Genomic DNA, 11,693 nt, shown 5'->3' with positions numbered 1-11,693 from the left:
AGGCAAGATCTAGAACTGCTTTGCAACCACCCTTCTTTTCATTTGTACCTAAAGAATGGCAAGTGGCAGAGACCAAAGGCGCCATATTGCATAGATAAGGATGACAAACCAAAAACTCTTAATTTGTTTCCAAGAGCTTAAGTTTCCAGATGGGTATGCTGCTAATATTTGGCGTGGGGTTAATCTACTACAAAAGAAGATTTTTGAATTGAAAAGTCATGACTTTCATATCTGTATTGAGCACCTACTTCCTATTGCATTCCGGGGGTTTCTACCTGAGGATATTTGGACCTATTTGGCTGAGTTGAGTTATTTTTATAGATAGTTGTGTGCTAAACAAATCAGCAGAGAATCTGTATTAGCATTGCAAGAGAGCATAGAAATCCTTATCTGCAAACTAGAAAAGATATTCCCCCAAGGCTTCTTCAATCCAATGCAACATCTAGTAATTCATCTTGCTAATGAGGCATTATTAGGAGGCCCTGTCTAGTATCGATGGATGTGTCCATTTGAGAAGTGAACCCAAAACTCTATTGTTCATCTATTTAGTAAGTAGTTGCTGGATTTACTAAATGAAATTTAACATGTACATATATTATGGGCATTAAAAAAAATCCGAAATAAGGCTCGACTTGAGGGATCCATTGTTGAGGCTTACCTTGTAGAAGAGGCTACAAACTTCTTTCTGTTGTATTTTAGATCTAAAGTACATTCTATACGAAATAAAACACACAGATATGTTGATGGTGGCTCAACTTCTGTTAGAGGTTGTGGAATTGAATTGTTTGAGCAAACTGGTAGATACTTCATCTCACAAGGCTTTCGTGACCTCAGAACACAACAATGCAAGGCAGCAGCCCTCTACATATTAACTAACATCCCAGAGATGGATGATTTCTACAAGTATGCCTTCTTTTTATTTGGTTCAAAGTTATTTTCTGATTTGTAGTTGCACTATAACAATGTCAAATATGCCCTTGTAGAGAATTTGACAATGAACAATTGAAGGGTCGCTCACATCCAACTGACCAACAAATCAATAACTTAGTATTAGATGGTTGGAAAGGCACACGTGGCAGCAATAGAGGCCCCAATTTCTTTGATTGGTTCAAAAACATAGTAATGCCTCAAGCCCTCAACTCAATTGGAGCAAGTTTTCTTTCTTCTTTGTTTTAAATCACAAGCACTAATAAATATAATGCAACTCTTTGCTGTGCAAAATCAGATCAAGTGTTCACAATGTGTTGCGTCAAATTTCATATGGGTTTCGCAAAAGAGTGTCCACCTATGGTTGCTATGATGTGAATGGATATAGATTTCGGTCGGAGAAGTATGAGAATAACAGGACAGGATTAGCTACAACCAATAGTGGTGTTTGTGTGACGTGTAGCGATGGCAATGGCAATGTTCTTGAGTACTTTGGTGTTATTGAGGATATTATTAAAATTTCTTGGGAGGGCAGGGAACAACTAGAGCTAGTTTTGTTTTATTGTCGCTGGTTTGATCCAACCTCTAGGGGTGTTAGGCAAACTGAAAATCTTGGTTTGGTGGAAGTGAAGTATAGCTCAAGGCTTCCAAACTTTGAACCATTTGTGTTGGCTAGTCAAGTTACACAGGTGTATTATCTGTCATATGCTTGTGATAAACCTAATTTGAGGGATTGGTGGGTAGTGCACCATGTAGCACCACGAGATTGTTTGCCTCCAATTGACATCAACAATGATTCCATTGAAACCGAAGAACCATCACATGACATCTCATTTTTTCAAGAGGATGGACTGGAGGGCACATTTGTGATCGATCTAGGTGACATTGAAATAGTTGCCTCATCAGCAGATGAAATAACTGATCCAAAAGAATTGAAAGAGCTGGAGAAGCAAACTGATGCTCCACAGCAGGAAGAGATATTAGAAACTGATGATGAAGGCAACGAAGATGATGCTGAATCCGATGATGAAGACTGTTATGAGGATGAGGATTTCTAAAAAATGCTTCTTGTTTTTTCTTCTAAAAATTATTGTACTAATGTTTAAGTCTTAGTTCTATCCTAATCTGGACTCAGTGCTATGTATCTTTTGTGTGCTGCTATGTATCCTAATCAGGACTCAGTGCTATGTATCTTTTGTGTGCTGCTATGCATCCTAATATAGACTCAGTTTTATGTATGCAGCCTTTTTTCTACTGTTGTACTGTTATATTTAACATATATATGCAGTTTTTTTTCTACCGCTATATTGTTATATTCAACTTTTGTATGCAGTCTTTTTTCTCTACTGCTTGTACTGTTGCATTTAAAAGTCTGCTACTAACATTATGTTGCAACATGTTATGTGGCAGGAGATGTAGTACTTCAATCATCGGACGGATAGGCGACCAAGATCAAGTGATGTCTCACATGACATCGAGAGTTAGCCCCTTGCAGGAAAGAGGATAAGGGGCCGCAATAAACCGCATAAGCCTTGCAGTGGTCAGATAGCCATAATACCTGAGGGTGACAAGTATGTGCATGCTGATTTTTTTTCTCTTCATGGACACTGCTAGTGTTAGAACTTGCTAATATTTTTATGGTGTACTTCATTTTTCTTATTGAGCAGCCAATTCCGCTATGCTAATTACTCAATTGATGATAAAATGAAGAAAGGCCCCATCCTTGGAGTGCTTTTAAAGCAAGAATATCCTCCGATCATTGAAGGGACAACTAGTGATGGTCGTCCATTCAAATAGCATGCAAGAAAGTGGGAACACTACTCGCACATTCTAAGGGATGATGCACAGACCCCAACTGATCGTGTGAAACCAGGGGCGGATCTACAGGGTATGCCGGGTATGCACCGGCATACCCTGCGATCCTAGAAACTTTTACGGTATATATACGTGTATTTTTGAAATAAAAGAGAAGAAAAGAACACTTACATGGACGCCCAACACCCAGCGGGTCACATGCAACGTGACCGCTCGCCCCTAGTGGGTGTGACCGTGACCACATGACGGAGGCCCACGCGGCCCACGAGGCCATGCAGCCACAGCCACGGACACGTTCCCCTTCGGTCTTGTCGTACAGACGCGCACAACACATCGCCGGGCCGCCTGACCGCCGATGCCCTAATCCTCATCCTCATCTGATCGTCCACACCGCCGCCGGAGGCCACGTTCCACACGCCGGTATGAAACTTCATCGACTCCGTAGTTGCTACTCACTATCTTAGATTCGCTTAGGTGAGATTTCTTTCTTTTTCTCTTCAAGTCTCTTCCACTCTTCGTCTTCTCATAGAAAATTTTTGTCTCCTTAATTTCGTTGCTATTTGCTAATATCATAAAATCATCACTCGCGCAGGTGCAATGAGATATTGGGGATTTTCCCCGACATCAGAGACAATCGAGACCGATATCATGTCAGTATTTGTCTAGTTGCATGTGAGAATTCGATCTGTATGAGAAGACTTTGTTTTAATTATTTGGCATCGTATTTTGTAGAATCTGTACAGAGAGAGCAGGGACATTGTATCTCTTTTTCAGAAGGATGCATAAAGAAGGTGACGGCTACTGCTGTTTTAAATCCTTCATTTGATTGTGAGTCTCTTACTCTCTTTTATGCCTATATTTTAAAGTACCAATACGGTGTTTCAATTATTTATTATTTATATTGTAATTTGTGGATGTTTTTAACTTAATCTTTGAATTCAACATTTATCTTGTTATTTTTATTGCAAATATTCCTAATTATATTAAAAAAATTCAACTGTTTTTCTCAAATACACGTAAGTATGCGTATCATTGTATTAGAAGGAAAAAAAATCCAATTGTTACCGAATTGCCAGATGGCTTTACCGAATTTGTATATGAAAAATTTTGGGTGGCATACCCTGAACTAGAATCCTAGATTCGCCACTGTGTGAAACAAGAGTTCTGGGTGAGCATATAAGATATGTCACTGTATTTCTTTCAACTGTAGGCATGTAAGAGCAGTTGTCAAGTTTTAGTTGTCAACTGTAGGCTTTGCACTAATCTAAGTAGGTGTATATACTTAATACAATACTTCAGTCCAAATTTCCTGCTTTAATATTAATTAGAAGCATTAGGTGTTACCGTCAGCCTGTTCATTTGTTCTTGCAAAGGACCAGAGAATAGTACATGTACTAGTAGGCAATTAAAAGTACCTATTAGACTTTTGTACTAGGAACATGTACAATCTATTGCTCTTCATGTTCGTTCAGTAGGGTCCTGTCCTCTATTCTTTTATTCAAAGTTAGTTGTGTGTTTATATATGCACGCTTGCTCAAAGTTCGTTCACAGAATATGTTAAATACATCAACAATTCACAGGATCCAGTTTGCTCATCCTTTAGCTGCTGCACTTTCTAACAATATGAAAGTGGTGTTCAGCACTGTTTACAGTCACTACCGGAAACAGTAGCTTTGCCGTGTGCCACAGGCACCCGGCAAAGCCCGAAAAACACTCGGCAAAGCCAAAAAAACACTGGAGAAAAACACTCGGCAAACTTATCATTTTGCCGAGTGCTGGAGAAAAACACTCGGCAAACTTATCATTTTGTCGAGTGCTGGGCAAAAACACTCGGCAAAGTTGCACTTTTGCTAACGACCGGCATGCCGTCAGATGGCCGTCGCACCTGCCGGTCACGTGATAGTATTTTGCCGAGTGTTAATTTATTGCCGAGTGTCGTATTGTGGTTTGCTGAGTGTCTTATATTCTACACTCGGCAAATCGTGTTTTTTACCGAGTGTAATATGTATGCCAAGTGTCTTCTTCACTACACTCGGCAAATTAGCTCTTTGCCGAGTGCCCGATGAATTGCACTCGGCAAATCAAAAAACACTCGGCATATTTCCTGTTTCCGGTAGTGAGTAATGCTTGATTATTGTTTCTTTTCCAGAGCATATATTCAGTTCCTGAAGAACTTGAAGATGAAGCAGACCGTGTATTTGAGAAATATGCTCGCACCCAATGCAAGAATATGATGTACCAAGCTCGTCCAGATGCTGGCAAGCACTACTATCACGAAATCATAAAGAGCCCAAAGAATGATGCATTTGCTTGCGCCAAACTACTTACTTTTGAAGAGTACATGCAATGCAAGCCTGAATGGTTCACTGTAGAAGCCTGGGAGTCCCTCTGTAAGTATTGGTGCTCTGCTGAATACTTGAAGAAAAGGAGGGTTGGGCAAGAATCTCGGAAAAAAATCCTGATGGCACTCAAAACAGGGGTGCACTACTGGAAACTCGCATTTTTCTGTGTGTGCGAAAACACATAGAAAAATGCGAATACCGTCAGAAAAATATTTTTTCTGATGGTGTACCCTCAGAAAAATACACACAGAAATATAATGACAGAAAAATTCAATTGTTCTATGTGTTCGCCGTCAGAAACAATTTTTCTGTCGATCTTACACGCACAGAAAATTGTGTTTTGCCAGATTAAAAATAAAATTTCTATGAGGATATCTACACAGAAAAAAGAAATAAACACACAGAAAATACGTGTATTTTTCTGTCGGTCTAGGTGAACTCACAGAAAAATTCCTTTCGCCCAGATTAAAAGTAATTTTCTGTGTAGCCATCCTCACAGAAAAGAGTTAAACGCATAGAAAAATAATTTATTTTGAAACGGTAGCAATAGCATATTAAAATATATATTGTCCATACAGTAATTTCATGACACATCACAACATAATAAATACATTCATAGGTGTCTAAATGTTCAGCACATTCATAGGTACATAGATGGTGTCCAAATGTTCTGGCATCAATACATTCAAAACCCTCAGACTAACCAAGATTCAGCTCTTGCTAGTTCTTCATACGCTTGTCCCTGATACTATTCAACTTTTGCTAATTCTTCATGCGCTTGTCCCTGGGAGTGACCATGGCAGTTGAGTCTGTCATATCCTGCAGATCAAGCATTGACTGAGATCTCATGAGAGCTGAGAACTGCTGGAGTGGACGAGGTGCAGGCGGAGAAGCAAAAACACCCATGGCATTGCTGGGCCTTCTGTGTGGGCGACGGGAAGACTTGCATACCCCTTTCCTGACACATTAAATATAATGATCAACAATATGGAAGTCTGATATGATTTTGAAAGATAATTTCTCATAACCAAGATAAAGCTAGTATAACAATTTAAGGACTGAACAGAGAGATTCCCCAGGCTGCTCACAATGAATAAACAGACAAATTAAGTTGCCAACCCAAAACAAAGACAAGTAACTACATATTTTTAGTGTTGTAGATAACAAACTAAGCTAGTAGCTAACAAATTCATGTGGACTAAGAACACCCTGTCTGTTTGATCCTGTGCTTGGGTTATTCCATGTTGTCTTGATAACAAATTAAGCTAGTAGCTAACAAACTAAGTTGCCAACACCAAAACAAAGACAAGTAACTACTTTTAATTTTATATGATCAAGAGCATGTGCTCTAATAGACAATAGTGGTAAATAGATAATCAAATATGTCCAACAATATGCGCAAAGAGATGAATGCATTCATGTGATTCCACACACAAACCATGAAACCGTTTTTTCTTCTTTTCTTTTTTTTTGTGGCAAAATCACATAGTTTAACAAACACAACAAAGGATCACTTGCCAAAGATTACATGCATCTGCCAATCCCAAAGCTTACAACCTTACACAGACCCTATCTAACCATCAGTCAGTAAGGTCATGGAACCAGGAACAAACAAGTTATACCAGATTTCCAATAGATATTGATCTATTTGACCTGCTATGCTGTAGTCGCCTTGATTCCTCTTTATGTTCGAAATCATCATCCTCATCATCAGAATCTTTATATGGAGTCATTATGTATGACTACAAAAGTTCAACAAACCACAGAGCAGAGAATTCGCAATTAGAACCTTTGCTGACACTGAAGTGAAATAACACAACCAAATGAAATCAAAGTAGCCCAATTGGAGAATCTCCATCTTTTTCCCCATCAAAAAATAATATGCCGTCTTTGTATCCCAGCACTTTCTAAGACTTAAGATCTCGCAAGGTTCTTTCTAAGATAAAGCTAAGTGAAGACTAGAACATACCTCCTCAATACTGTTTGGGATATTTTCCTGAAAATGAGATCCAAAAATTGCAGGCCTCTCATCGGTTATCACAACCATTTCATTGTGACTATTAGTGGCCTTTCCTCCAAGGCCTGTCATTTCATCAACTTTTACTGGGACTTTCACCACTTCAGCCAAATTCTTCTGCCGCTCCTTATTATCCTGCAACGACTTAAATGATTAGTAACAAATATTTATCATATTAAGGAACACTTGGTAGACATAAACAATATAGCTTCTACTCACATGAGCTTCTGGATGAGATTCTTTGTCATTGTTGGCATGCTTTCTTTCCATAGGTCGCGTCTGTTGTTTTCGAGCTTCTTCAATGCATTTCTTTTTTCTCTCCTTTTCCCTCCTTTCCTCCTCATCCCTCTGCCTCTTCTGTTCCTCTTCCTATTTTTTTTCTTTAGTTCTTTCTCTTGCTTCAGTTTCTCATGCTCTAATTTTGCTGTTGCTTTGCACATTTCACGTTCATTTTGTTTCTTTTCTTCAAGACGTTTTGCTGCTTTAGCTGCCTCAAGTGCCTTCACTCTGACATCTTTTTTCACTACAAGACATAAACCCCATTTGTAGAGGCCTTCTGTGAGCACCACTCAACAAATATTTCTAACTCAAGGATCAGTTGCCTACTAGATTTAGCATAATTTACTTATACTAATACTCCCTCTATCCCAAAATATAGGGTGTATTATGTTTGGAGAAAGTAAACCATACTACACTTGGACCATTAATCTCTCATAGAGTATATTACCAATTGATACAAAATCAATATCGGTATTAATGATATTCCAAGTAGGAATCTAGTGGTGCAACTCTTGTAGACTAAACATGTTCAGATTTTGAGTAATTATTGGTCAAAACTTGTGAACATTGATTCCACCAATTCCTAGTACGCAATGTATGTTCGAGATGAAATAGTGAAAGTAACAAATGAGACTTACCACATGCAGGTTGCACCTTTGGCTTTACAAGAGGTATCACTTGCCAAAGATTACATGCATCTGCCAACTACAGCAGCATTTGGTAAAATCACAGTAACATGTACTCCAGGAGTAATACCAATGAAAATAATATCACAAGAATTATAAAGTGTTCTGCGCCTAGTCCAAAGTACTGCTCCAATCATACATAAATATGTGATAGTAACATAACTATAAGGAACTCTACAAACAGTTGGCGCACAATCTTTCCATCATAAATAGAAAGAAACAAAACTTTATAAAGAATAAGGTTATAGCGATTAGGCTTTATTGGAGAAATACTATGCTATTCTCATTGATACCTACATTTACTCTCATTGGAAAGCCTAATCAAAACTTATCATTGCGCAGTCAAGTGGATCACAAAGTATTTGAAGGACTAGATTAGAGTTTGGTATTCTGTGTGTATACTATCGATCCACCCCCCAAATCGAATCCTAAACCGAGCACAAAAACCCAAATAGATTACGTTAGCTAGGGTTTGGGTGCTCGGTTTCAAGGGAGAGCAAAGGGGTGGGCGCATACCTGGTGGGTGCTCGTCGTTGGCGAATGTCGAGGGCCCGATGAAGACCAGGGTGAGCGCAGATCTGGAGGAGGGAGTCGATGCCGGCTAGAGGAGGGAGGCAGCGCCAGCCGGATGTGGGTGGAGGGAGGGCCACCGGTTGGATCTGGTAGGAGAGGGAGGCGGCGCCGGCCGGTCTGGAGGAGGGAGGCGCCGCCATCCGGTCTTGCACGGGTAGCCACTGCCGTCTTCCGAGGGAAGGGAGGGGAGGAGTTGTAGTGGAGGAGGGGGTGGTGGTCTCATCGGTGGAGGAGGGGGTGGCCGCCGCGACGATGGAAGAGAGGAGGGGGAGGCAATGGGAGATGGTCGGGTCTTAGGGAAGAGTTGCACGGCTGGAAGAGGGGCGCACCTCGGCCACTGGAAGGAGGTTGCGCTCGGAGCTGTAGATCTGGACACCAGGACAAGGAGGGGCATCGCCTGGGAGAGGAGGGACGACACGCCGGGCCGAGCGCTGCACGGGAAGGGCTGCAGCCTGGAGGAGTAGCGGTTGGTTGCAGAGAACGACATCGAACCGGCGGCGAAGCTCCTTGGTGCGGCAGGAGGCAGATCTGTTGGTGGCGAGCGGCGACGGACCTAGGGCGGCGAGCGACAGCCATGGAGCTGGGGTGGCTGGCGGCGGCCTACGGGCGCCGGATATGGAGATGGGGCGACGGGCCTGGAGCTGCGAGACCAAGGAGCGATGGGAGTGCGGGCGTCGTCTTGGGCGGGTGTGGGCGGCGCGTTTGGGATAGGGATGGGCGGCCGCGTCTGGAGATAGGTTTAGGGGGTTTTGTGTTTTTTGTGCATGTATATAGTTTTTTTGTGCGTGTATATAGTTTTTCTGTGAGTTTTGAAAAGACCAACAGAATAATGGCAATTTTCCTGTGTGTATTGACACGCACAGAAAAACACGATTTTTCTGTGAATTTTTAAATATTTCTGTCGGGATTTTTGAAACCCACACCTTAATTACCAATTTTTCTGTGTGTATAGAGAAAAACGCACAGAAAAATTTATTACCCACAGGAGTATTCGAGTTTCCAGTTGTGGTGGTTCTAGGCCACTAGTTGAGACTCAACAATATCTGGTAATCTCCTTTATCACTATCCATTTTTGAATAACTTTGAAATTTTCATACGCATTAACATTGGTCAGTTCTTTTATGCCTTGAAGGAAGCTAAGCATGGACCTAGGAAGGGCACTATAATAAATGCTTTTTCCTGCATGAAAGCTGGCCTTAAGAATTGTGATGCCAATGGGAATGCCAGCCTAATTCCAGAACGGGCAAAGAAACTTGTTGTATGTAGAAGAACATTCTATCTAGTTTCATGCTTTTCCAATTGTAGTTTCTGAGTAATAATTTCTGTTATTTCTAGGATGACTACAATGAAGCATTAGAAGAAAAGTATCCAGAGAACTGGCAATAGCAAACTTTTGATGGTCAAATTGCATATAATATTGGTGGTGGCTTGCCGCATGGTCGTCTTGCAATAGGAAATGGTGCTGTCAACAAGGCTACAATAATTGATGCTTCCAAGGCAAGTGGAACAAGGCCAGCAACCTCAAGGGCTTTTTAGAATCTGTTGGCAAGATATGAGGAATCACTTGCCAACGTTGGTCGCTAACTGAACAAAACAATGCCTTGGTTCAACAGAAAGCTGCATTGACTCGAAATGTGAAGCGTAATGGTCGTGTACTTGAGGTACAATTCTGTTTTGGTGCACTATCTGTCTACAGTTCAAGGTTCATAAACATTGATTATGTATCTTCACCTGCAGCTCATTATTAACAAAGTACAAATAGAGAAACCACCAGACCAGCTTCAGGAAGAAGAAAATGACATGGTAAGATTAACATTATCTTCACCTGCAGCTGCTTGTGTACCAGCTGCCATCATACATGTTCTCCTGGCGCATTTATATTTGTACTTGTTCTCCTGCAGCTGCTTGTGTACCAGCTGCTTCAGAAATAAGAAATTTAATATTTCTGTTCTATAATCGACACATGTTCTGGGATTTGTCTATGTTCTTGGTCTCAGCTACCATCATACTTGTTCTCCTGGCGCATTTATATTTATATTTGGAGCATCTGAATAACTCTTCTGCTACTGTGCTGGACAAGTCATTAAATTTGTGTGCATTTTATAATGCAATGTACATACTGTCTTTATTTTAGAAAGCTAGCCAAATTACAGGGTGAAATATTGATTATTCTCAATATTAGTGAGAAAAGGCTAACTGTGTATGCCTTGCTTGCTTGAGATTTAAGCTGCAGCTGCTGTAGCCTTTTTAGTTCAATCCACAGTACATTATAGGAGGTAAACTGCACTGCAGCTGAGGGCATGTGTGTGTTGCCGCTAGTAAGTCCTAGTTTTTTTTATGCTAAGGACCAATGGAGAAGCATAAGCTATGCTGCTTTGCATCGTTTCTGATTCGTCAAACGAGTATCATATATCCTGTCCAGTGAATGAACTGTGCAGCTGCCGCCTTCTATTTTATTTATTCAAAGTGATTCAGTGGTTGTAAATAGATGCATGCTTGCCTTCTGTTAGGATTGGTGTCAGTAGTAGGCTGTTTTATTTATTTATGCTTGCCTCCTATAATGATCCTATTTATTTGTTTTGGTTGTAGGGAGGGACTATAGATGGATCATCTCGTGCTTCAGCCAACATGGACAGGGACAACAGCGATGGCCATTGAGTTGTCTGGTGGCAGGAAGTATTTTGTAAAGCCGTAGCCTTTTGTTTATCTACTACGGCTGATGGCAGCAACCAGCAAGTTCGAAGGCCATGCATGTGTCATGCTGGGTATTTTGTTAAGGGAGGTATTTCGGTTGTGCATGAGCTGCTGCATATTTAGGTTGTGAAGCAACATATGCGGATTCCATTGTGGAGTAGCAGCTACATGTTGCCTATTCGCTGCACGCATGCTTGTGCAGAAGTGAGTGCATACTGCCATCAAAGAGCAACTTGCTACTTGTAGACTTCCTGGGTCAAGGAATGTCGATTTTTTTGGCTATCTTGTGCAGAAGTGGCTGCATACTGCAATGAGATAGCAGCTAGCTACCTGTAGTTGTGTTGGGAGATAGATAGCACC

At 40.9% G+C, this 11,693-nt stretch overlaps 2 protein-coding genes across 4 annotated transcripts; both read left to right on the top strand.

Moving 5' to 3' along the window:
- Window positions 1–886: 886 nt before the first annotated feature.
- LOC136502699 (uncharacterized) lies at window positions 887–1,985 on the top strand. Its single transcript, XM_066497940.1, has 3 exons — window positions 887–903; window positions 984–1,119; window positions 1,215–1,985. The coding sequence occupies exons 1-3, from the start codon at window positions 887–889 to the stop codon at window positions 1,983–1,985; spliced, it is 924 nt and encodes a 307-aa protein (XP_066354037.1).
- A 361-nt stretch (window positions 1,986–2,346) lies between these two features.
- On the top strand, window positions 2,347–11,371 carry LOC136505449 (uncharacterized). 3 transcript variants are annotated; one of them, XM_066500604.1, is made up of 10 exons: window positions 2,347–2,498; window positions 2,595–3,162; window positions 3,335–3,392; window positions 3,475–3,570; window positions 4,892–5,132; window positions 9,592–9,685; window positions 9,772–9,897; window positions 9,975–10,300; window positions 10,377–10,442; window positions 11,229–11,371. In XM_066500604.1, the coding sequence occupies exons 5-8, from the start codon at window positions 5,101–5,103 to the stop codon at window positions 10,023–10,025; spliced, it is 303 nt and encodes a 100-aa protein (XP_066356701.1). In that variant the 5' UTR covers window positions 2,347–2,498; window positions 2,595–3,162; window positions 3,335–3,392; window positions 3,475–3,570; window positions 4,892–5,100; the 3' UTR covers window positions 10,026–10,300; window positions 10,377–10,442; window positions 11,229–11,371. The 3 variants fall into 3 exon arrangements, 2 of the variants coding, with proteins under 2 accessions (XP_066356701.1, XP_066356702.1); XR_010771209.1 differs by lacking the exon at window positions 4,892–5,132; XM_066500605.1 differs by lacking the exons at window positions 2,347–2,498; window positions 2,595–3,162 and adding an exon at window positions 3,177–3,216.
- The last annotated feature ends 322 nt before the right edge of the window (window positions 11,372–11,693 follow it).

The sequence above is a fragment of the Miscanthus floridulus genome, chromosome 14, assembly GCF_019320115.1.
Source record: "Miscanthus floridulus cultivar M001 chromosome 14, ASM1932011v1, whole genome shotgun sequence".
Lineage (NCBI taxonomy): Eukaryota > Viridiplantae > Streptophyta > Magnoliopsida > Poales > Poaceae > Miscanthus > Miscanthus floridulus.
This window is presented reverse-complemented; position numbering and strand designations above follow the sequence as displayed.

Bases quoted from the DNA above. Each gene is read 5' to 3' on its own strand.
- LOC136502699 (XM_066497940.1), top strand. The intron at 1,120-1,214 runs GTAATGCCTCAA...AACTCTTTGCTG, and splicing joins TTGATTGGTTCAAAAACATA to TGCAAAATCAGATCAAGTGT.
- LOC136505449 (XM_066500604.1), top strand. From the start codon at position 5,101: ATGGTTCACTGTAGAAGCCTGGGAGTCCCTCT. The intron at 9,686-9,771 runs GTAATCTCCTTT...TATGCCTTGAAG, and splicing joins TTGAGACTCAACAATATCTG to GAAGCTAAGCATGGACCTAG. The intron at 9,898-9,974 runs GTATGTAGAAGA...TGTTATTTCTAG, and splicing joins AACGGGCAAAGAAACTTGTT to GATGACTACAATGAAGCATT.